Here is a 27,147-nt window from a genome sequence, read left to right as displayed (position 1 = left end):
TAGGAGACCCATACAAACCCTAAAGTATTACCACTCTTTGTTACTCCCTGTAAATCTCTATTTTTATTTGTTTTGTAAACAATTTTCTTTCTACGGTGAGGGTTCTGTTATAATCAACAAGTCCTCGTTTACTACGGAACCCTAACAGTCTGATTTTTTGTATATTTATAGGTTAATAGTCATATTTTAATTTAACAGTATCATTGTCCTACAAATAGAACAATCCATAAATATTTAATCCTTTCTATATCTGTTAGCTACCACTTTCGAGAATTTTCGTACAAAAATTGTTGTTCGTCTTATCAAAATGAAGCTACTCATAAAAAATTAGCTTGATAGTTATCAAGTCAAAAAAATGTTCTAGGGAACCACTACTAGAAAGATGCGAAGTCATAATAATTCATAAAATAAAGCTTCTTTCTTCATATTGAATAATATATCGATAGTTTCAATTTAAAAAATAAATCTACCGTTCGCCCAACAATATGACCAGTGACCACTGTCCAGTCGTCACGTACCGCGCTTCCGTTACACTTGATATGACATTTTTGCCTATTGGGACACCGAAGTGGGCTGGTTCAGTGGGACACTAAATAGGGACACGCTATGTTTCGACTTTATATTGTCTATGGCCCGGTCATAATATTATAAGCGGCGAGCGTCGCCAGGCTAAACCGAAATACTAGACTGGCCGCATTTCCTCAACTAGAGGCATTAATCGTTTTGTTAACTCAAATTTAATGAAAATTTTGATGTTAGTTCAAAATAGTACCAAAATAGTACAAAAAGAAATAGTACCAATTATCCATAAGTACCTATATTATCAGTCCGTCTGTCTCTCTCTCTGTCTGTTACGCTTAAACCACTGAACCGATTTTGCTGGAATTTGGCATGGAGATGGAATAGTTTTTATCCCGGAAAAATTTACGGTTCCCACGCGATAAACAAATTTTGGCGCAACGGAGTTGCGGGCGTCATCTAGTAACCGAATATAATAATAATTATTAATAACTATTAACAGCTTTACTTTATTTAATCAATTGTTCGTTAGCACTCTTACTATATTACATTATGTTATTTGAATCTATGTAACTAGTTGTCGATTATTATTTAAATGACACAATTTTCGCAGATAACTTATTAGTTATATTATGGCATTGTACTTACTTACATATAACTTTTCCTATCTAGCTTATTCTACGTATTTAATATTATATTTTGCCATCGTTGTTTGTGACCTAATTACAATTTGGCAGAGCCAGTTTATTAAATGTTCAACATTTAATAAATATTCAGTACACATAATTTTTTTTATTCAATCAGAGTTCTACAATGCAATACTTTATCAAACTTTTGAATGTTAAAGTAACTACTGCATACCAATAACATTTTTGGCAAATATTATTTTTTTTATTCAATAGACGTTTTTTTTTTGTTTTTTTTTGCAATACCAATATAAAAATAAGAGGGAAATTTTTAATCCTTCCCAGATGAGTTTAACCAAAAATGATCAGAGGTAAATAGAAGAATTAATTTTAGTGTTTCAGCCAAGTTCGCCAGTAATAATATATATCTACTTAATATTATATTTCTACAAAAAATTTGAATAGTTACCTAAAAGGCAAGGGTAAGGAACTAAGTACTGAGTATTTTATCATTATAACGTACAATAAATAACATTAATACATAAATAATGCAAATGTGAAATACCGAGTTATTTTCGTCGCTACTTTGAATTTGCTGCTGATAAATTACTGTAAATTAGGCATTTCGTTTTGTGTTATTTGTCTACTAATACTAGAAATAGGAATGTATCACATTTACAATTAAATGTGCTATCAGAGAAGTTGATTCAAAGTTGGCGGACCTACGTAATTTGGTTGTGTTATGTCATATCCAGCCGACAGCTACTACACTATTACTTTAAACGTGGGAGAGCCATGCTTCGGCATGAATGGGCCAGCTCGACCGCAGAAATACCACGTTTTCACAGAAAACCGGCGTGAAACAGCGCTTGCGCTCTGTTTCGCCGAGTGAGTGAGTTTACCGGAGGCCCAATCCTCTACCCTATTCCCTTCCCTACCCTCCCCTATTCCCTTCCTTTCCCATCCCTATCCTCCCCTATTACCCTATTCCTTCTTAAAAGGCCAGCAATGCACCTGCAGCTCTTCTGATGCTGCGAGTGTCCATGGGCGACAGAAGTTGCTTTCCATCACGTGGCCCGTTTGCTCGTTTGCCCCCTTATTTTTATAATTAAAAAAAAACTTACAAAGAATTGATATTATAAACCTACTAAATGACGTGGGTCCGCCAAGTGGCTATGAATCAATTTCTTCGACGGTACAAATACACATTTTTGCCCAGAACATTAGTGGGAAAAAAACTTGAATAATCATTACTAAGATGATTTTAAATACTTATGTATGTTTGAGTGGAAACGTAAATAGAGTCAGTTAAATGGACCGAAGACTTGAGGAATTGCTTGCTCTGCTGGATGAGGGCTGCTCTAAATAGGGATGGTTGGCGCTCGTTGGGGGAGGCCCACGTTCAGTAGTGGGCGGCTGAGATGATTATCAACATAATATTTTATAAGACGTCCATCTCTTGAACTACATGAAGAAACTAGAAATAACATTAGGTAATAGTGTAAACACATTATTAGATTCAAATATTCAAATACTTTATTAGCATCCAATAAATGATACAAACTCAGCACTTTACGGAGGTGGCTGCTTTTAAGGGGGCCAGATAAAATGAGTGTCATTATTATAAAGGGGCGTCAGATAAAAACAGTTTTATGTTCTTTTTCCAGGCTCGAATTGTCTCCATGCTAAAACATTAAAACTACTTCAGCGGCTTAAGGCGACGCCTTGATAATTTGGCTGTAGCGATATCGATTTCTCAGCAATGACTAAAGCTAAGTAATTAAAGTTCATTGTCAGTATTCATCATGTCTTTGTCTTTGAATTACCCATAGCATAACACGATTGGTCAACTTTTATAACACAGAATAATCAATCAAAAATACTTCTATAAAAAAAGGGATTCCTATTTCGCCAACAGAGGAGAGTGATTTAAGCTTCCAAAATTTGTACATAAATTGGTTCAAGCATACGCTTTAATTTGCCCATAGTTTATATGAAATGTATTTATGGTTTTTAAATAACGCGACAAAAACCATTTTGTCGCTTACACCCTTTCCATTTTTTGCTGTTCCATTGCTTGTTTTTGTTGCTCCTGTAGAGCAACAAAAACAAGCAATCTAAATCATATCCAACACGGCTTTTTACTTTAACGCGGCGTCACATTAACAGATAGGCAGAAAGGCACTTAGCGTTTATTAGCATACGAGATGATGACTGCAACTCCATTAATTTCAAAATTAATTAATCGCGCGGAGACCGTACATTTTTCCGGGATTAAAAGTGTCCTATGTATTTTGCCGGGACTCAAAGCAAAAAGCGGTTCAGCGGTTTGGCCGTGAAGACGTGACAGACAGACAGATACTTAGCGCTTATTAGTATGTATTAATCAGCACTTATAATAGGTTGTTTATGTATTCCGATGTCACCTTGTTATATAATTAGTGTATCGTGTTGAAGGTTGCGCGTCTGACGGAGGCTGCGGTATCGAGACCGCAACCTAATGACCGATATCTCTATTATCATGCCCTATAGCCTAAACCATGAGAAAATATACTTCATATTGAGAGACTAAATCGTGAGAAGAGGCAATATACAAGGTGTAACAAAACTAAGTGATAATACTTTAGGGTGTGTTTGTGTATAGAGTTCATTGTGATAGTAGAAGCGCCAAAAGAGCATTTTTTGTGATTTGTATGGGCACCCCAGCTTCATGATTTTTTCATAAAAAAGTAAAAAAAAAACGTTACTCTTTCAGCGCTGCTACTTTCACTAAGAACTCTATATATTCACTCGCCACTAATAAAACAAATCAAAGTTGTGCTCCTTCGAAACTTATATTAGAATCTACTGAAATAACAGACCCCAAACTCATTTGCCAAGAATTTAATAATTACTTTTCAAATATAGGGCCAAAATTAGCAAATGAGATTCCCAAATACTTTCATGACAATCATTCACAAGCGTTACCACAATCCATGCCCCATGTTCAAAATATCTCAAATTTCGAACCATGTACAAAAACTGAAATTCTAAATATAATTAAAAGCCTAAATTCTAACTGCAGCGTAGGGCTAGATGGATGTTGTTATAGACAAATGCTATCATACATGCTCAAAACTTCCTTAATCATATTTAATCTCATTGACTTCCTCGTCTTTATCATTTGAATGATCACATCAATAATATCATCACTAACATTATCTGTTACTGAATTCGTTGAAATACTGTAAAATTTTGAAGTATTCGTAGTCAGTCACATTCGTCCCCCAAAGATGGTCATTGTGACTCCAAAACGGATTCGGAACTACGTACATCTCTAGCAGGTTTGGCAACTTAGATCCTAGATGTTTGACGTCTCTCAAGTCTGAGATCCAGTCATTTTTGGCACCTATAAGCACTGTGGGTGTTGTAGTTTTCTTAACATCGTAAACTGGGGGTTTGCTCGATCCATACATTTTGAGATTCCCTTCTTTTCCAAGGTCATATCTTTGGAATCTCTTGGATGTGATTAACTGGGCGAAATGCTCCAACGTTTTGAGTGAGGTACCGACGGGTATATGCCCGAAGGCCACGCTTAGGGTCTTTGGTTTAATTATACCAGCACGTGAACCAGCCAGCAAATAGAGTGACCCTGCGCACACTTCCAATGGAATAGCTTGACACAAAAACTCCAGCACCTCATGTGGAATATACTGATTTTTCCCACCGACTTCCAGGAGTCCAATCTTACGAGCAACACCCGCAATTTCGGCAGTAAATTTTGATAGAGCCAAGGCTAATGGACTACGAATGTTGCTCATCCAAGCTACAGGTGCTAGATGTATGGATAGCTGCACCTTATCATTGTACTCCGGTCTCAGAGATGTCAGCGTGAAGAAAATAGTCGTACCTTGTGAATGTCCAACGTAAAGCACTTTTTCTTTTCCAGTTACCTTCAGAACATAGTCTATGATTTTCGACACATCGTAGACCCCAGATTCTTCGAATGTGAAGTCCCAGAACTTGGGATCCCTATCGGGATCCAGTCGTGTATGTCTTCGGGAGTACACGTTCCCTCTGCCGTTCCCTGCCCACACGTCGTAGCAGTCGCTAGCTAGTATATACCCGAGGGCTTTCTTGGGCTTCGTGATGATCCACGCGTCGGAACTATCGATAATCCCATGCATCAGCATCACTGGGTACCTTTTGCTCTCGCTGCACTTTGAAGGTATTCTGTAGACGGTCAGGATGTATCCATCTTGGGTCGTCACGGCGTGCTCCTCAGACGGAAATCCGTATTTTTTGGTGAGCTCGGTAAAATTCAGATACGTATCTTCGATATACCCGAGCGCTCTTTTCAGCGGTCTCAAATCTGGGGCCCTGTTTAACGCTATTATGTCATTTGTCGCACATTGTAGCGAGGCGGCTAATAGAGTTATTATAGCGATAAAAATCATATTTAACACGCTTCATAGCAGCGGATTTGTAAAAGAATACTATGCTTCCTTGTTAAGTAGCAACCAGTTTTATATTAAGTGTGCGACCTTAGAACCCGTGGTGTTTTTATCCGAGGTTTTATCGTGAAGTGCAAATAACTTATTATACGAGATCAACGATAAATTATATAAAGGCGTATTTATACAATGACCATGGTCCATAAGTGACATAACCCTATCAATTATCTATGGGGTTGTCAAAATTAGGTCTTGTTATTTGGTTCAAAACCAGGATTTGGATTTGAACAACTTGTGATCACATTTTTATCTATTTCAATCTTTAATTTTATTTGAAACAAATTAAGTCTATCTGAAAGTAAAAGATTGTGAATCAGGAGTAATCAATATTGTTTTTAAATACTTACTCACAAAACACATTTCTCATTTCCGACATTAAATAGAAGTCTTTTGATTTCCGACGTTTCGGATACTATCAAGCGAACACGGAAAAAAATATTTTTTCTATTAGTTGAAGAATATATATATTTTTAGGTTGTTATAAACCTAACAAAAATGTAAAAGCAATACTCTGAAAATACTCTTTCATAAACAAAGTCAGCACCAACAAGTATATTATTAACTTATTTATTACGAGTATAATGAGGAAATGCAAGTTTTTAGTAAAATATGTATTTAAAATGTAGACGGAAACAAAATGTGAGAACACAAAAGTCTTAGTTTACATTAAAATGTATAGTAATTAATTCAATGTTTTGTACATAAAAAATTAGTTTTGGCGATTGTTTACTTGATAAGAAGTTTATAGCTATGTTTACAAATACAAGAATATAATTGCACGGTGATAAATTGATAGTTAACGATGTAGTGACGAGTAAATAAAACCAATAAAGGTGTTAAATGCGAGTGTTTATTAGTTGATATTTATTGACTAATAAGTCAATAATTATTGCAACTTTTATTGCACTGAATATATTTTATAATTATAAATGTTGATCAAAGTTTTAATTGGCAGCGTATAATCGAAGCTTCGGTTACAGCAATGACCACTTTAGGACAAGAAAAGCATTTTATGTCAAAACTTCGTTCTCTGTGCAAAATTATATGTCAACCAGGATCTGATGGTAATTTTTGACAGCAGACTTTCAAAAAATATCCTTGATCATTGGATAAATTTTTATATTTGCATCTTTCACACACAGAATCAGCCGCTAAAAGAAGAAAAAAAAAAACGGCCAAGGCGAGTTGGACCCGCCCATGAAGGGTTCCGCAGCAGCAATAAGGTTTATTTTTATGAAATTAAAAAGTTTTTGATTTATTTTTATATTTCAGTTGATTTAATGAAAGTTTATTTAATGTTTACCATTTATGACGTAAAAAAAAACTCCTACCTAGATCTCGTTGAAACTTATTTTCGTTGGTAGTTTTTATAGTAATGTACATCATATATTTTTTTTGATTTATCATGCCCCTACTTTAAAAGTTAGAGGGGGGGCGACACATATTTTACCATTTTGCAGTCTCTCTCGCAAATTATTCAGATTAGAAAAAATTATATGAGAAACCTCAATATGATTTTTGAAGACCTTTATCCATATATACCTCACACGTATAGGTTAGATGAAAAAATGTTTGTTGGTTTAAGGTTAACCATTTATGACGTATATAAAAAACTACTTGCTAAATCTCGTTTAAACCAATTAACGTTAGTAGTTTTTATAGTAATATACATCGTATATTACTATAAAAACTACTAACGTTTTTAGACTTATCATGCCCCTACTTTAGAAGTTAGAGGGGGGAGGACACACATTTTACCACTTTGGAAGAGTCTCTCTCGCAAACTATTCAGGTTAGAAAAAAATAATATTGGGAACCTCAATATGATTTTTAACGACCTATCCATAGATATGCATAGGCTAGATAAAAAAAAAATTGTTTCAGTTGGACCTATGGGGACCCCTAAAATTTTTAATAGTTTTTCCATTTTTATATAAAAATCTTAATGCGGTTTACAGACTACATTTACTTACCAAGTTTCAATAGTATAGCTCTTATAGTTTCGGAGAAAAGTGGCTGTGACATACGGACGGATAGACAGACAGACAGACAGACATGACGAATCTATAAGGGTTCCGTTTTTTGCCATTTGGCTACGGAACCCTAAAAAGGGTCAAAATATTTTATTCAAATTAACCCGGTATTGCTAGAGTCAATTTATTTTTTCACTTTTTGCCATCATATTCTGGTAGACGTATATTCATAATATTAATATAATGGGTTTACCCGTAGGGTTACCCTTTACGAAGCTACCCTACTCTACGTTTATAAATGCGAAGGTGTGTCTGTCTGTTTCTTACCTCCTCACGCTCAACCGATTTTGCTGTTTGGTATGGAGACACTTTGAGTCCCAGGAAAGGACATAGGTTGCTTTTTATTCCCGAAAATTGTACGGTTCCCGTGCGATAAACTAATTTTGACGCAACGGAGTTGGGGGCGTCATCTAGTATTAATATATGTACGGAACCTTTATAAATACTATGTTCTTGACACTTTAACTTGAACTTTGTTTGTATAAATATTAATAACTCGCTGCATCCCGGAAGCGATCAGACAACAATTTGCTAATGGCAATTAACTGGAAAATTGTTGATAAATAATATAAAAACAAATAAATCCAGTATTTATCTACAATTTTAATTTGAAATTTATTCATAGTATATAATATCTGTAAAGATATTACGAGTATAATGGATGAAAATTAAAAAGAAAAAAGGAGTGTGTAGCTGATAACATAATTAATCCTTTGATCGTGGATTCTTGGAAATCTATTGTTATTCTATTATGTCTCGCTCACCGGTGAGCTTATGGGGCTTGATGGGTTAAAAATGTTTACCTACTGAAAAGTTGTGATTTTGCTATTATTAGGTAATATCACTCACTTATTTCTCTTGACTTGTTGTCAAAGTGGACCCTTTACGACCATGAGAGGATGTAGATTATAGACGGAGGCGAAATTATGTTTTTTTTTTAAATTATGTATTCGTAATATTAATAAAGTAAATTGTTTTAACATTAACATATTTTAAAACTAAAAACATAACAAAAACAAACATTTAATGTAAATTTTATTACTCTACAACAATATTTTTTGGTAATTTCAGCTTTTTTATTTTTATTTTATAATTTCAGCTATATAAATACTTACCTGGTATTATTGGCACAGTTTTCCTTAAAGTCTATGGCACTGAAGGTAACTATCCTATGAAATCATTATCACATTTTAAAGCCTTGCTAATCATCTATTACTATATTCTTGCAAATGTTGAAGTATTTTTGGGAAAACGTACTCTGGCGCTTTTGCACCCCAAATATGGGAGTTGTGGCTCCAGTTGGGGTCCGCAACGACGTAGCTTTCCACCACATTTGGTAATTTTGACCTCAAAATATCCACATCCTTTAGCTCCGAAAGCCAGTCGTGTTTAGCACAAATGAGTAGTGTAGGGGTTGTAACTCGTGATACGTTATACAACGGGGGTCTGATGGCACCGTATTTTTGCAGGTTCGCGTCCCTTCCGTCGTCAAATCTTTGGAATCTCTTCGATGTGATCAGCTGTGCGTAGTGCTGGACGGTTTTAGCCGCTACACCCACTAGTATATGCCCGTACAGCACTCTCAGAGTCTGTGCGGGTATTACTCCTATTACGTCTCCCACGGAGATAAATCCAACGGTTCCACAGACTTCTAACGGCACAACCTGACACAGAAACTCCAGGAGTTGATGAGGAACGATATCATTTTTCGGAGCTAAATCCACAATGTTAAGCGCACGTAAAATACCCACGATCTCTTTCTCGAAATTCGCAGCTATTTTGGGTATCGGACTCCGTATGTGGCCCATCCAAGCTACGGGCGCTATTAGAACCGCTAGCTGCAGCTTTTCATTGTACTCCGGTCTCAAAGATGTCGTCACTAAGAAGTTGGTGGTGCCTTGTGAATGTCCAATGTAGAAGACTTTCTTCTTCTGCGTTTTCATCAGCACATGATCAATGACAGCGGGCACGTCGTAGTAGCCGATCTCTTCGAACGAGAAATTCCAATAACTAGCGTCTCTATCAGGATCCAAACGTGTATGTTTTCGAGAATACACATTTCCTCTGTTATTTAGAAGCCACACGTCGTAACAATTATTGGATAGAATGTATCCTATCGCTTTCTTCGGAGTGGGAATGATGAATCCATCTGAGCTGTCAATTATTCCATGCATCATCAGCACTGGATATCCTTTGGGTTCATTGCACTTTGTCAGCAGTCTAAAAATTGTCAGAATGTAGCCATCTTCAGTCGTCACGATGTGTTCTTCTGATGGATATCCATATTTCGTAGTGAGCTCTGTAAAATTCAAGTATGTATCTTCGTAGAATCCCAGATGTTTTTTCAGTGGTTTTAAATCTGGCGCCTTGTTTAGCGCTACAATCTTTTTCAGTAATGCCGTTTCAAGGGCACTCTTTTGCAGCAAGCATGCGAGAAGGGTTATGAGCAGTACTCTTCTCATTGTTTTATTCTGCGATTCATTAGTACGTTTTATTTAACCGCTGGGTCAATTCTTAAACGTTTATTTCATAAAATGATAAAGAACCGATCGTTGCGAGGTAATCAAAATAATAAGTGTTGTAGGTTTCCTCCATGGTTTTTATATCCTTAAGTAGTTTTTGTTAAATAAATCATTAGTATGTTAACTGCTGCTGCTCGAATGAAGCACGATGGTCCGTCTGCGTCCAGTTATATAATATAGCTTGACCTTAAGACTAAGGTCTTGAAAATTGTTGATGTTTAATGTAACAAAACAGTATACATTTAAAAAAAATATAAACAGTTCATGTTTTGAGTTTTACATTTTTTTATAACGTCGAAAACTTGCAGATGAACTTGGCTCGATTTTTGGTCCTAGGAGCTACTACTGTTTTTGGACTGTATGCGAAACAACACAATATCGTTCTCACTTTGACAGCCCCGATTACCGTTGGACGAAAAAATAATGTTCCAAAAACGGAATTGCGATGAAAAATATAGAAGATCGTGGGCAAATCCTTTTTCGTCCTACTCAGGAAAGGTAAGAGTTCAATGTTATTCGAGTACTCACAGGCTCCAGTCGTCCTCGTCCAACATTCCCAGTACTTGCGGAATAATTAAATAAATTATATCACGCTCTATTATATTCAGAATCGGCTGTGCCATTACTTCTTTAATGAGAGCAATTATATCTGCATCATCATTATCTTCGATCGTTATGACGTGAATTTTGATGAGTTTTTGTGCAGCTATCATCTTGTATTTTGCCGGTGATAAGATAAAATCTACTAAATCAAGTCACACATGGCAAATATTATGTATAATATTAGTCTCAAATTTATCTTGAAGATAATCCGGTATATTATATTTTTCAGGGATATGGACTATTGAGTAGTTTTTTGCCTTTAACGAAGACATGGTTTAATTTTACACACCAATTTAGTGTAATATTTTATTATAATGTGATGTTATACCATGTTTATTAAAATTACCTCAAACTTGTATCAAGCTTGGCAATAATTTGTTTCAATATTTCATTCTAAATAATTCCGAGGAGTTTTCCGTTCCGGGATCGTTCATTATCATTACTTGTTTAACGCATCCGTGGTCTAGTGGTTAGAGCGCGGTTGTCAACTCTGGAGGTCGTGGGTTCGAATCCTGCGTTGGAAACATATTATTTCCAAGTTTCGTTAGGACAATGCAGGCTGTATCACCTAATTGTCTGACAAGTAAAATGATCCATGCGTCGGATGGGCATGTAAAAAGTCGGTCCTGCGCCTGATCTCTCGCGAGTCGTTTCAGTCTTCCGTGCCACTGAGTTATGAGAGTAAAGGAATAGAGAGTGCTCTTGTGTACTGCGCACACACCTGGGCACTATAAAATTACTCCTGCGTAACGGCCTGGTTTCAATGAAACTGGCCACCGTCACCGAAACCGGTGTGGGGAGTATTATTACTCGTTGTCCAGTGTTTTTCAACCTTTTTTACCCTAAGTAACTAACCCTAGTATGAAAAAGTATTTCACGACCCCCCCCCCCCCCACAATTTATTTTTTATCATATTATTGTATGTACGTTTATTGTCTATAAATATATATTTTTGTTGAAAAAAACTGTCGTAGTCTATGAATACTACGTACACATGATATAATATTTCAATTAAAACTGATAGTAACAAGAATCAGGAATGTTAAGAGCTCCTAAAGTTATTTTTAATAATAATTTGTATCTCTAGTAGTGTAAAGAGTCTATGTCACAGCCACCTGGATCAATCTGCGATTCAATTGAATTACTAGCGCATTCATTGAATGTGAACGTAGAGTGAACTAGTTAGCGATTTGTAACATAGCCCTTTGAATATGAACATGAAATCAGTCAGGTAATTGAATGTATTTAATTTTTTTCCTGCTGCGGCGCTAGTAGTCACCAATACAAATATGGCGTCAGTCGCACAGCTAATAATATCACTGTGTTGATATTTTTTCGACTAAATTAAATTTAAAGTGCGTTATTTGTAATAAAAAATATGACAGTGTGGAAGTCCATTTCGCCAGTTATAACGCCGCTAAGGGTCAATTTATAATAGCGCAGAGTCGAAACAAAGCGAAGCGAAACGAATTCCACCTTCAACCTTAACTCCAGAGCGTAACGCATACATTATATCTGCGAGACCAATCAGCGTTGGTCGGGCGCATCGACGCGAATTCGCGCGGATGCGCGCGCCTTTTTAAATTCTCAGAAGTGATAAAGTGCGTTAACGCTTTTGAGTTAAGGTTGAGTTTGTTATGTTCAATTTTAATAATTCGCTTCGATGCGCTTTGACTCTGCGCTAGTATAAATTGACCCTAACGGCTACTTAAAAAAAATTATAACATCCCATTTAACGACTTCCCTATATGACTTTTAGTCAAGACGTTACCGTCAACGTCTCGACGAGCTATTGTCCTTTAGTCATTTCATTAAATAATTTCATTAAATAAACGCGCTAGTCATCAATCGAATTGCAGATAAAACCAGATGACTGCGACATCTGTAATATAATATAATAATTGAATCAACCTTCGATTTTGATATAAGTGGTATCGTTCTCATGGTTAAGGACATACAGAGGCAATTATAGTGCCTATACTTTTATGAACTGTTTCGTGTATCAAAAACAGATATCATCATTATCATTATGAGGACGAGCAAAGCGAGCCCTAGTATATCCCACAACCTGATCATTTTTTGATACACTTCACGGAAAAACAATCAAATCAAAATCAAATCAATTCCTTAACGCATTGAATTATTGAATGCGCCAATAATATGAAAGTTGATGACAAAAATTGAATATGAAAGTGCACAGTGTGGACATAGCTGTTAGCTATGTCCAATAATTAAAAAAAATATTACCCTATTTTCTGGTAATATAATAATCCCACCAATATATATATATATATATATATATATATATATATATATATATATATATGTATATATATATATATATATATATATATATATATATATATATATATATATATATATATATATATATATATATATATATATATATATATATATATATCTATATATATCAGGGCTATTTATTTTCTTTACATACAATTTGTCTAATCATTTTTTGGACATCTAACATACTTTGTACAAAATATGATAGATGTCCAATACACGACGTAATTAAAAAATAAAATAAATGATTCCACTAATAAAAACAAAATATAAAATTAAATACAGTTTAAATGTCAAATAATAAAACAACGGCACAAATATAAAACCAAGAGTACAGAGACTATCCTAATATCACAGCTTAAAATTAGAACCTAATTATTATTATCACACAAAATACTACCGTTACGCTTATTTACTACACCCACGATTGTCCTGCAAAAAGCCAGGAAGATATCCCGCTATTTACCCCCCAGGATGGATGGCAGATTCTCACCCGTTATCGATGTGTCCAATTTCTGCTCAATATCGTATCTATTGCTAGCAAAAATTGGGTACTCGAGTAGCAGGTGAGGAACCGTCTCCTCAACTCCTGGCTGACACAGGCAGGACGGATCCTCCTTCAGCTTGAATCTGTTCAAGTAGAAGGCGAATCCGCCGTGACCGGTCAGAATCTGTGTGGTGTGGTGTGTGATGTCTATTTTCTGTACTATTTTGTATGCAGCAGCAGCGTTTGGGAAAAAGAGCTTCGTGACTCCGGCCGTCGCTCCCACCTCGTATCTCCTGTTCCATTCCTCAATCGTATCCTCTCTCAAGATACGCTTGACGAATGAAACAGGACACAGATCGTAGTCAGGTTTCCTTCTCAATTTCAGCGCAGCCTCCTTGGCTAGTTCGTCAATCCTCTCATTCCCTCTCAACCCTGCGTGCGCCTTAATCCAAAACAAGGAGACCTCCCGCCTCTGCAATGCAGCTTTTCGGAGGGCCGCCCTTGTTTGCACTGCCAGGGGATGAGGGGAACTAAGGGTGACAGCCTGGAGAGCCGATCTGGAATCACTAAGGATTCCGACCTTTGCCATTCCACTCTTGCAGGCTATACTTACTGCTCTTTGGAGCGAACTACCCCAAATATGAAGTTTTATATTTGTTTTTCTTGTGCTCATTGCCAAGCCACTATAATAATTATAAAATAAAGAAAACTATTGATAAATTCACTAAATGTTGATTTAAATTACAAAATAAGTTGAAGGCTTGGCTTGAATGTGATCTGAAAACTTTTTACGATAGATATATTGCATGGCTATGCAATATTTTGCTTGGCTCCTTTTTACATTTAATGTTTTGGTGGGATTTCATTTGTGTATGTACTTAGCTTAGCACCCATTCTCTATCTCTAGGTATATATTCTAGGTCGTAAAATTAATTGATAATAACAGGTAGGTACTTCTACAAAGTACAAATTCTATGACGATAGCCCAACAACTTTTGAACTTTCAGGAGGTTATTCGCGCACCGATGTTACTTTCGATTGAGTATTACGACCTATCCTGGATTTTTTTAAACCATAATAATAATTATACTCCGCAAACAAGCGATACTGCGATATAAAGGGAGTGCTACACCATCTATCGAGCGAGTATGGAGTGTATATCGTAATTCGCATTCTTCTGATTTCATTTATATTTTAATCGAATTTAATTATCATAGTTTCATTGTTAACTTTGTTACACTATTTTTCCTTTTGTACGTAAAATAATTATTATGAAGTCGAAACTCATTTCTAATGTTATTGCAAAGCCACAAACATAAAAATCTTTTATTTTATTTAATAAAGTTACATTATGATTTTCAGTTTTTAGGTTTCCTTGCCCAAAGGATGAAAACGGGAGCCTATTCCTAATGAGTCTAGACTTCGCTGTCTGTCTGTCGTCCGTCCGTGTGTCACGAGGCTAGATCTCGAGAACCGCAATAGCTAGATATCTTAATTTTTTACAAATTATGTACTTTTGTTGTCGCTATAAAAGGTAATAGTCCAACTAAAATAAATGATTAATCCGGGGGTCTCATACAACAAACACGTTTTTTTGCCCTTTTTTGCTCTATATCTATAATGGTAAAAGTGAAGTTTTTGAAAATTTCAGAAAATACTTAGTTGTATGTCAACTTTAATAATAAGTAATAAAAAGTACATAAACTTGTGATTTAAGGGGGGCTCCCATACAAATTTACCGTACGGAACCCTATGTACGCCAGTCCGACTCGCACTTGGCCAGTTTCATAATTTTTCCTTTCATTGTGGATAACGACCTACCTTGTTGCCAAATTTCAAGGTTCTAAGTTTGCTAGAAGTACCTTAGAATTTTGATGATCTGTCAGTCAGTGAGTGACAAAATGTAGTAACTTTGATCATCCGTAACTATTAAACTATTTATCGAAATATTATGTAATTTGAAGGTTAAGCTAGTTTTAATACTTGCTCCAAGTGACCGAAATTCTAAATCCTTAGCTTTGTTAACATCGAAGATAAAGGGGGTGTGAAAAAGCCGCGAACCGCTTCGAGAAAAGTATGCTACGGCCGTGCCTTTGCTAAAAAGCTTGGCTGGAGCACAGCCGTGCTCCCAGATTATGAAATTCTTCAAAATCGGTTTAAAAATTATAGCACTTCAAGCACAAAAATGTTACAGAAAGATCAGAAGCGTAGTGTGCCTTGGCGGGGACTAGTTTAAAAACTTATTGATGAGGGCCCCAAGGTAAGGTTGCCTTTTTACCATTAAGAAATGGAGAGTAATGATTAATTTTGCTTACTCACGTGGGCGGCCCAGCGGTAGCTACGCTCCTGAGAAATACGATTTTTCGCATTTATCATAAGGATAATAAAAAGAGTAATCATTGCAATAAATCTTTATGTTCAAACAAGTAACCCGTCGTTTACAAAACAAAAACAAACAACATTAGTTCCACCTACGCACTACAAAAAATATCCTTCAAATCCAAAAATACATGTTTCTGATTGTCCGAATGATACAAAAAAATATTAACTAAATTAATTGTGTTGTTTTTACATGATTGCGGTGAAGACAAATGGGAGGATAAAAATTTACATTGCGTTCAGACATGCGCGTTTTCTCCGCATTTTCTGCTGTAGCATTTGGGAAAACACGTGCAGAAAACGCGAACGTCTGCCTTCAGACAGAATAATATGTATGTTTGTTCCACAGTAGCCCCCGAATTACCGATTAGATCGTGATTTTTGTCTATAATCTCTTAGGGTGGCTAATACAAGTTCAAATACTCTTCTCACGAGTGTGTAAAAAATATGGAAGAAAAGGATGAATTATTACAATACAGGGTGTAACAAAAATAAGTGATAATACTTTAGGGTGAAGTAGCAGCTCTGAAAGACGAAAAAATTTTTTCACTTTTGTATGGACAAAGGTCCGAGCGTCACGAGTTTCCCCATACAAAAGTGAAAAAAATTTTTGGTCTTTCAGAGCTGCTACTTTCACAGTTAACTCTCTACAAGGAACACGTACACACCCTAAAGTATTATCACTTATTTTTCTTACACACTGTATATTAAGAAGATTGTGTCATGCTTATTTTATGTCTTTAAATGAGCAATTCTTGTATAAATATATATACAAGAATTGCTTGGTTGGCTAATTGGAATCTCGGAATCGGCTGCAACGATTTTCATGAAATTTAGTATATAGGGGGCTTCAGGGGCGATAAATTGATCTAGCCAGGAATCATTTTTAGAAAATGTAATTTTATTCGTGTTTTATCGGTCAAATAGGTAGTAAATATTTACATGAGTAACATTGTCATTACGAAGCAATCAACGTTTACCTGTGATGTGATACGCAGGTTATATTATTTTGTCTTAATTTGTATACCTTCTAAAAATCTAGTTTATAAAAATAAATATCCTTCCTTTTATAATCAAGGTGATCTATTTCTTGTTCTGCGTCGAATCGGGGTCATATTTTTTTATATAGATTTTATGTTAATTTTGTAGCTGGGGCCTGGGAGGCCCCAACTTTGCTCGTTGTAAACTCAATAATACCTGTCATTATTTCTCAGGGATAAGGGCTTCAACGCATAACTACGAATTCGCATCGCATCGCACCGCAAATATCATAGACCGCAATGTCATTTTTGGTTTTGCCGCAGATAATTTTGCGATGCGATGCGAGTTCGTAGTTATGTGTAAGAGCCCTAAGACCTAGTTTATATTTTTTCTTAGGGATAAAACCTAGTTTTTATCATTTCCTAGAGATAAAATATAATTTTATCGTTTTCTACGAATCTTTTAAATATTTATAAACATATTATATTATATCTTTTTATCAAAAATTTAGATTACCTACAATATATTATTATTATACAACAACGATATGAATACAAAATTATACGTAAGATCTGCTCACCAAAAATATATTATTATTTATAAAAAGTGTTGGAAAGGCTTTAGGTACAGGTTATTCAACCTGTACCTAAATATCTAAAGTTCACGTAGTGTATTTTTTTTTAAGAAATAAGGGGGCAAACGAGCAAACGGGTCACCTGATGGAAAGCAACTTCCGTCGCCCATGGACACTCGCAGCATCAGAAGAGCTGCAGGCTTTTAAGAGGGAATAGGGCAATAGGGGAGGGTAGGGATGGGAAGGGAATTGGGGAGGGTAGGGAAGGGAATAGGGTAGGGGATTGGGCCTCCGGTAAACTCACTCACTCGGCGAAACACAGCGCTAGCGCTGTTTCATGCCGGTTTTCAATTTTATTTTAGAATAAAATGGAAATATTGTCTAAACTCCTGCTCTAAAAAATAAGAGTCTTCTAAAGTATAAAACCTTCATCTATTCAATATTATGACGTAACGCATTTTAATCAAACGCCTACAGTTTATTCAAAGCAAAATATAAATATTTTGAATATTCACGCAATAATGTTTTGCTATTATTTTAAATTGACTGGTATATTTAAAACTTTTATAATATTATGAACGACTTTAGAGTTTAACTTCTTTTCAGGTAGCAGATTTACCAGATTTTCTGATCAGTCTGTCTGTCTGTCACCTCCTGACGCCCAAACCACTAAACCGAATTTGCTAAAATTTGGCATGCAGATACTTTGACTCCCGGGAAAGGACATGGGATACTTCTTATTTAGTAAAAACGTACGGTTCCCGCGCGATAAACGAATTTTAGCGCAACGGAGTTGCGGGCGTTAACTAGTATAACATGAACTTTTTTAGTCACCCCCTACATCACAAGTTACTATTCTTAGTGTCTAAGGGGTTGCGCACTTTAATTTGTAAACCTTGGTGCTATGATAATATTTGTATTTAATAAGAGACAATAAAGTTTATTTATTTAAATATTGCATACTAGATGACGCACGCAACCCCGTTGCGCCAAAACTTGTTTATCGCGCGGGAACCGTACCATATTCTGGGATAAAAATGTATCCTATGATGAAATTAATGATAGCTGAAAGTTTAACGTGGGAGAGCCATGCTTTGGCACGAATGGCCAGCCCGACCGGAGAAATACCACGGGCTCACAGAAAACCGGCGTGAAACAGCGCTTGCGCTGTGTTTCGCCGAGTGAGTGAGTTTACCGGAGGCCCAATCCCCTACCCTTTCCTACCCTCCCCTATTTCCTTCCCTACCCTCCCCTATTAACGTATTCCCTCTTAAAAGTCCGGCAACACACCTGCAGCTCTTCTAATGCTGCGAGTGTCCATGGGCGACGGTCATGGGCGTATATAAGGGGGGGGGGGGGGCCTGAATTTTGGATCCAGAGACACTTTTAAGCGCAGGGTACGTGAGTTTTACTTGAAACAGTTGGCAGACTCTTAGTTTTCATAATTTATGGCATACATTAATATTTATAATTTTTTTTAGCATCATCATTGATCAATTATATATTATTATTTTTTATGTGTGATAATATGTATATTAAAAGTATAGTATAATATTATACAATAAATATTTTATAAGTATAATATATATTTATTATTTTTTTCTGTCTTTTACTCTTTCAACTCGACTGGCACCTATACAACTTTGTCCTTGTATCGCCCAATGGTTGACTGGTAGATAATGCCATACGGCATTAAGTCCACCTTTGTATATATGTGCATAAAGTTTTTAAAATAAATAAATATTGAGTAAAGTAAGAATGAAAAATATAATATAGTGAATGCATATAAACTGTCGCGGAAGTACCGGAGAATTTGTTCGGTGTGTGAGGTGCGAGGTGCATACATAACTACCGAGAACCGTTACCGAGTATTGCGATGATTTATGTACAGAGAGGAGTGATTTACGTTGAGAGTGTATTGATTTTAATGAATAATCGTCGACCTCTGTGGCTCAGTTGCGGGTGGGCTGTTGGTAGCTCAAGCCGGGGGTCGCGGGTTCGAATAACGCCGACGGAACAAAAAAGTTTTCAAAGGTCACGGATGTGTATTAAATATTTGTACCATGTAACAAAAATCTTAAATATATGTATAGTATAAAAGTATTAATGATATATTTCCGTTGTCTGGTACCTGTAACACAACTTAGCACAGGACCAGACTGACGTGGTGTGAAGCGTCCACTGATATTATTATTATTAATAATAATAATTGATATGCAATTATAATACATACTAATATTAAGTGCGAAAGTGTGTCTAACTATATGCCCAAATGTCTGAAAAAAAAATTGATAAAATTTTAAATAAGTTCATGACACTCAAAGTATCTCGGAAAATACACAATTTTTCCCCGGGACTCCGGGGAAAAATTGTGTATTTTCTTCTCAAGTTTATTTTCCGAATAAAGTGCAGTTGCCGCATGGTAAACGAATTTAGGTGCACCGAAGTTGCGGGTAATATAGCTATTAGCAATGAGTTTCTAAAACACTAGAGTAGCAATGTCTTACAAAAGATTCTCAGAAATGCGTAACCACTTTTTTGTTCAAAAGACAATGTTAAGTCATATATTCGTTATGTCATTATGTATGTGAGATATGCCTGCAGGCATCTTCGAAGTGGCAACTCGTTGCTACCGTAAACTTCCAATCTGGTTACGTTAGTAACATAGAATATCATTGGATATTAGCTAGTGATTAAAATATATTTTTGAAAAGACAAGCAAAGTGATAAAATAGGTATTGCTATAATAATAATAAAATTTAATGTGTATAAAGTTGGCGGTCTTCTGTATAAAAATTTTGCCTTGTCGCTAAGGTACCTCAAACATAAAACAATCGACAGTTCTGATTGGTTGAACTACATGTTTAGTTGTTAACGCGTAAATGCGTGTGCGATCTAACGCTTAAAGGGGGTTGCTTACCTTTTTTTTTAAAGAAGAATTTTCCCACCTTTTTGGTAAAAGGTGGCCTCGTGCGAGTTTCTTATGCCGGATTAGTTTCCGAAACGGTGGTAACTGGTAGGCCTCACGCAGACGTGTTAATTTTTAACCGATTTAGAAATAAAATATTTTTATTTTAATTTTCAGCTTTTGAACTCCCAAGTCCCAACGACTGATTCCAAGTTTTGTTGTTTAAAAACTGACTGACTTTTTGTTGATAGTTTATCATCAGATAGTTCACTCCTGGAAAATGTAGGGTTTATTTAGTTTTTTTTTTAATTTCTTAGTTCATAATTTTTATCGTGTAAGCTGGTCGAGTGGCAATATTAACGACCGAGTACGAATGTAAGCGTGGTCTCATATTTATTATTCATTCCACATACTTTTAAGTTTAATTTAACTACTAATTTTGATTGGCTGTTTATGTTAATTATGACTGAACTTCTACTTTTACTAAACACATAGTATAGGTAGAAAGAAGTAGGTAATACAAAGTCAAAGTCAGCCGGCAACGCACCTGCAGGTCTTCTAATGTTGCGAGTGTCTATGGGCAACCGTAGTTGTTTTCAATCAGGTGACTCATTTGCTCATTTGCCCCCTTATTTTATAAAAAAATCTTTTCAGATAAGACCGATAGAGAGTGGGACAGAATAAATTTATTTACCTTAAGGTAAATAAATTTATTCTGTCCCACTTTCAATAAAAACTACTTCACCAGATGACTAGACTGTATGTGATGCCTAGGTGATTTATTCGGAAGGAACTGTCAACAAGGCTGGAACGCCGGAAGCGCCGCGCCGACACTGACCGACCATGGTCAGAGATAGTACTGTTTATTAATAATATATTATTAAATACAGTTTAAACAGATTTTGTATAAGGACGGACTTGGGGATTTCGAGAGCTTCCTAAAAGGATAAGAGAGAATAATAATTTAAGATAACACAGTTTGATGTCAAAAAGTAAGTAAGGAAATGAGACTAAATACCTAGATCATCTATTATTCGACGTCAATCATTATTAATGTCGCTCTCATAGAAAAGAGTTCAACGCGCACGAGTGTATTTCAACTCGCGAGTTTGTCATTTGTTTTTAGGGTTCCGTACCCAAAGGGTAAAAACGGGACCCTATTACTAAGATTTCGATGTCTGTCTGTCCGTCTGTCTGTCACCAGGCTGCATCTCAAGAACGGCTATAGCTAGACTTATAAAAATTTCACAGATTGTGTATATCTGTTGCCGCTACAACAAGAAATACTAAAAACAAAATAAAATTTATATTTAAGGGGGCTCTCATACAGTAAATGTGATTTTTTTGCTATTTTTTGCTCGATATCAATAATGGCTATAGCTAGGTACTTAAATTTTTTTTTAAATATTTAATTATATATTTTGTACTTTAATAATTGATAATAAAATTGAAATAAAATAAATAAATATGGGGGCACCCATACAAAAATCACATTTTTGGGCTATTTTTGCTCGTTATAGAGCGGTAGCGGTACGGAAACCTTCGTGCGCGGGTCCGACTCGCACTTGCCCGATTTTTTTTCACTGTTTCACATAAAAATATATAACGACCTCCTTGGCTCAGTTGGTTAGCGAGTTGGTAGCTCAAGCTGGGGGTCGCAGGTTTGAATCCCGCGGACAGAACAAAAAGTTTTCAATGTTCCTGGGTCTTATATTATGTGTATCATATAATAAAAATCTCTGGTACCCGTAACACAAGTCCTTCAGGTATTTACCACGGGGCCAGACTGACGTGGTGTGAAGGCTCCATAGACAATATATGATATTATTATATAGTACTGTTTTGTTTAAGTGTTTTGGAAATTTTGTTTAATATAATATTGATAGAACAGTTAATACTAAGGCTTATTAATAAATTAATTTTAGTAATGCTCATTTACCTAGATATACCTACCTAGATTATAATATTCCCATGGAAATCCGAAGTTTATAGGTTATACAAATCTTCCTTGACAGCCGAATACAATATATCGTAACTGTAAACGTTACTCAAAGGATTCGGACAGGGATAACGAATTGCGATACGCGAACAAATAACGAACATAACGGGATGTGATATTGAAGCAGCCTTATAATGTATTTTTACAGTATATTGTTCATTTCCTGTTTTTTCGTTTTTTTAATGCTCACTCATTTTTAGGGTTCCGTACCTAAGGAGTAAAAACGGAACTCAATACTGAGACTTCGATGTCTGTCCGTCTGTCCCCAGGCTATATCTCAAGAACCGCTATAGCTAGACTTCTAAAATTTGAATAGATTATGTATAATATATCTGTTGCCGCTATAATAAAACATACTAAAAATAAAATAAAATAAATATTTAATGGTAAAATGTTGAATGATTTTTTTTGCCTCTTTTGCTAGACACTTGAAATTCTCACAAAATCTTCAATTAGATCTGTACTTTAATAATAAATAATATAAAATTAAAATAATATTATAAGTATTTAAGGCGGTGCTCCCATACAAAAAAACACAATTTTTGGCCTATTTTTGCCCTGTATAGTACGGAACTTTTCGTGCGAGAGTCCGACTCGCACTTGGTCGATTATTATTTAGCTCACTGAGTTCAGTCTTAAAGTACCTGTATGAGTTCAAACGAATACTTTTGTAGACAAAAAAATATTTTTAGTTCGTAAAGTCGGTACTGAAATTAAGAATTAGAGGATTAAGTACAGAAATGGTTTTATTCATCTTTACTTCATTGAACTCATATTGGTATTTTTGTCTACCTAAATGATTTCCAATTCTGAAATAAAGAAAAAAAATGAAATAGACGTAGAGTCGATAATATTCGTGAATAATATTTTTTCATATTTTCTATTTCACTAGGGCATCAAAAGTACATCTGCAGTTCTTTTGAGATTCTTAAAAAAAAATTGAAATGTAAGTGTGGTCTAACTATAACAATTTTACACAAGTATTTAAAATATGTTTGCAAGTAGGATTTATTGTAACTATCGAGTGTTTTTATCGTATTGGTGAAGAGGCAAACTTATTGACCCACTTCTGTCATTTAAATTCACCTGCTCGTAATGTAGCTCAAAATAAGCCTAAAGTGTTTCAAGACTCGAACCCACTATCTTACACAGTAACCACTGAGCCACCATCTACAATAGTATTGGGCCACAGATAATGTAATATTATAAAGAAAATTGTAAAATATTGCGCGTCTTCCGCATACCGCGCCGCCGCAGCCGCAGTCGTGACAACACCCTGTACACCACATAGAGTAGATAGAGAAACGATCAGAAAAACATAATTTCAAATTATTTATAAACAAATAATAATTATAACGAAAGTTCGGAAGTATATAAATATTTATTAAGTAATTAGAAAAATAAAATAGAAAATCCGAACGATTCGGTCGCAGTGATCTCGTTTGTTATATGGGAGCCCCACTTAAATAGTATTTTATTATATTTTTTGATATAGTCGATAACAAAAAATACTAAAAAATATATAATAAAATTACTATAAGACAAATAATATTATACAAAATCTGTGAAAATTTGAAAAGACTGGCTATAGCGGTTTTTGAGATACAGCCTGTAGACAGTCAGATAGACCAACGGACAGACGTCGAAGTCTGAGTAATAATAATAGTCCTGTTTATCCTTTGGTACGGAAATCTAAAAACGGTGACAAACAAGATCACCTTTTTAACCACTAATCACCATGTGTATGACGGGAAATGAAGAGCCATTGCCAACAATAATAAGCCATTAAACTATTTTATAAGGTATGATGTAATTAGAATAATTAATTATTTAATAGTGTGAACTGGGCAGTTTTCTAATATCGTTAACATAATTTTGTAGGCGGCCCTTTAAACGCTAAGTAGCGTTTAAAGGGCCGTAAAATTGGGTTAACCTTCAAATATATTAAAACTACTAACATTATATTTTGCTCATTCGACTTTCGTAGGACGGTGAAATGAGCAAAATGTAATTAATATAATATAATAAATTCCAGGTAGAAGTAACATCGTTCAATATATAATGTAAATAGTCATTGCTCTTTCTGAAAAAAAAATACCACTGTATAGTTATAACTGAATTCTGCGTTTTATAAAGAAAAAAATATATATTTGTGACTAAAGTACGTCAAATTTTACCATAGTATCTCTTAATTTTTCAAAAAGTATATTGCTTGAAAAAGTATAAAAAGAGAACAAATCGGAATAACGAATAATATTTAACGTTTTATATTTGTATAAGATTTGCCATTCGAATTTTTCGCCTAAAAATGCTTTCATATTTGAACAGGACTAAAATAAATTTTATTTATGGTTTAAATTCAAACTTCTACATTGATAAATTGCATAATTTATGATGGGAGATTTTGAATAATATAGAGCCAATATTACGAAAAATCCGACATTTGTGTCACGTAACTATTATATAATTCGGTTGCGGATACGTACGGCCTATGTATTCGTTGCTAACGTGCAATTAATACATACCGTATATACAAGATAATTGTTAACAAACTATTAGTCACGATTTTAATGTACATTACGAAAATGCATGAATTAATGAGAAATATTGTGGTTCATTTGCATCATCTGTGTAACTGAGGGTCAGTGCACATGGCAACGTGATGCGGCAATGCGATGGATAATGGATTTTATATTATGAGCTTTCAAAATTGGTACAGGAGGCCTGAGACCGCGTTAGCCAGGTCGGTTAAGTCAGTTTGTATCTTTTGTGTAGTTAATAAGGTTGAGTTTTCAATGCATCGTGAATACGCATCGTATTGCTACGCCGCATCACACGTAGCAATGCTTTTACAAAATTTACTATTTGCAAAATTTTACCTTAATGTACTTCCGTACAATAAACTATCAGAATATTCAAAAATATCAATAATCATATTGTGGGAATAATGAGTGGCGGCCACAATGGAAGATCTTTCGACCAAGCGAGGTTTTATGCCCGATCAGGCCGAAGCCCAAGTGATACATTTCAACTGTCGTATATATACTGACGCGCTCAGAAAACTTCCATAGTGCCATGCAGGAATGTTAGGCGAATTGTTGGTACCGCCACAATACGAATCCGTAGTCTGACGTTTCCTAGTACCTCAATAGAATATTATGATTCATTTAATTCTAATTACAATGTGTCCTATCTATATTTTACTCTATGGCCGTAGAGACCTGTAGACCTTCAGGGCGGGCGCGGACGGTTGACGACTTCTGGACCATGTCCCAAATACCTCCATCTTATTATTACCACAACATTATATTATACAGTAGATCGTCGTCACACTAAGGGCTCTCTATTACTTGATATTTTAGACCTGAGAGAGTTGAGGTAGCCTAATGCTATGTAAAGCACGTAAAGATGCTCAAACACAAACAAATGTTGTATTCCAATAGTCTGTATAAAGTATTTCGTGTTTGAAGCATGGGCGCTGGCAGGGGGGTGCCAGAGGGTGCACTTGCACCCCTTGGGAATCTCGGGATCAACAGGAATTATTGAAATAAAAAGATTTTGTAACCCTATCACCATGCCGTACAAGGATAGTTCGTAATGTTTCGGCACTAAATGTATTATGTTGACGTAAATAGACAACCACTGTTGTTTGTAAAAAGTACAAAGAAAAGAAAGAAGAAAGAAACTCAAATCTGCACCCCTTGGAAATTATTTCTGCCGGCGCCCATGGTTTGAAGTAAACCAGAGCTCTTATTCCCCTGAATCTGCGTGCGCCATGCACCTTGCGATTTTACGAGGCGCTAAACTTATCACCTTGTTGAGCGAGATTGATTTGAAGAACACAGCTGATCGACTCTACTGTGTACAGTAATTAGTAATACGACGCACACTCCTTTTGTCTTTCTTTTAAGCGAGTTTTATTCAAAGGTCTCTACTGTATATTAAATTGTATACTGTGTTATTACTATATAGTATATACTATACTAAGTTGTTCGCCGATCTTATTTCACTCGATAGGAATGTGATTCAGATTCATGTTTGGTGTGAATAAGGCAAATACAGTTGACATTCATGATAATTACATACTTTGAAGTCGTGCACAGCTTCTCCATAATAATTAAAGCCTTAGTCGCGTAAAGAGGTTATTGCATTAAAGACAAAGATTATTGTTAAAAGTAAAAAAATTACAAATTTTCATCACGCTTGAAAAATAAGATTTAAAGCGTTAAAAATATCAGATTTCCATTTAGGATCTAGGATAATATAAAAACTAAAACCAGATTTTCAACAAAGAAATTCAACCATCTCAAATCTCAATATATCTCATTACATAAATGAGATTTATATACAAAGTACCTGGATGACCGAGCTTTGCTCGGTATAGCAAACACTCATTGACTTCGTGTTACTTAATAACGCCATCTGCTGGTCGTTAAAACAATTAGTTGCTCACATAATAGTATTATTATTCGCCAATAGATGTCAGGAAGAGTCATATTTTTCCATAAACCTATAATGCTAGTATATATTAAGTCTATGTATTTTTCAGTTTATCGATTATCGATAAAACACGAATAAAAAGACATTTTCTGAGAATGATTCCTAGCTAGATCGATTTATCGCCCCCGAAACCCCCTATATACTAAATTTCATGAAAATCGTTGGAGCCGATTCCGAGATTCCAATTTTATATATATATATATACAAGAATTGCTCGTT

The 27,147-nt window shown here is 35.3% G+C and overlaps 2 protein-coding genes and 1 long non-coding RNA gene across 3 annotated transcripts; 1 reads left to right on the top strand and 2 right to left on the bottom strand.

The window, feature by feature from the left end:
- Window positions 1-818: 818 nt before the first annotated feature.
- LOC121729810 lies at window positions 819-26,087 on the top strand. Its single transcript, XR_006036005.1, has 3 exons — window positions 819-830; window positions 12,291-12,293; window positions 25,899-26,087. It is a non-coding gene; the product is annotated as an uncharacterized LOC121729810 (long non-coding RNA).
- On the bottom strand, window positions 3,919-5,632 carry LOC121729809 (lipase 3-like). The gene has a single exon (XM_042118439.1). The coding sequence runs from the start codon at window positions 5,579-5,581 to the stop codon at window positions 4,343-4,345; it is 1,239 nt and encodes a 412-aa protein (XP_041974373.1). The 5' UTR covers window positions 5,582-5,632; the 3' UTR covers window positions 3,919-4,342.
- On the bottom strand, window positions 8,800-10,159 carry LOC121729808 (lipase 3-like). Its single transcript, XM_042118438.1, has one exon. The coding sequence runs from the start codon at window positions 10,131-10,133 to the stop codon at window positions 8,877-8,879; it is 1,257 nt and encodes a 418-aa protein (XP_041974372.1). The 5' UTR covers window positions 10,134-10,159; the 3' UTR covers window positions 8,800-8,876.
- Window positions 26,088-27,147: the final 1,060 nt, after the last annotated feature.

The sequence above is a fragment of the Aricia agestis genome, chromosome 8, assembly GCF_905147365.1.
Source record: "Aricia agestis chromosome 8, ilAriAges1.1, whole genome shotgun sequence".
NCBI lineage: Eukaryota > Metazoa > Arthropoda > Insecta > Lepidoptera > Lycaenidae > Aricia > Aricia agestis.
This window is presented reverse-complemented; position numbering and strand designations above follow the sequence as displayed.

What these genes read in the sequence shown, in the direction of transcription:
- LOC121729809 (XM_042118439.1), bottom strand. Translation starts at nt 5,581, where the DNA reads ATGATTTTTATCGCTATAATAACTCTATTAGCCGCCTCGCTACAATGT.
- LOC121729808 (XM_042118438.1), bottom strand. Translation starts at nt 10,133, where the DNA reads ATGAGAAGAGTACTGCTCATAACCCTTCTCGCATGCTTGCTGCAAAAG.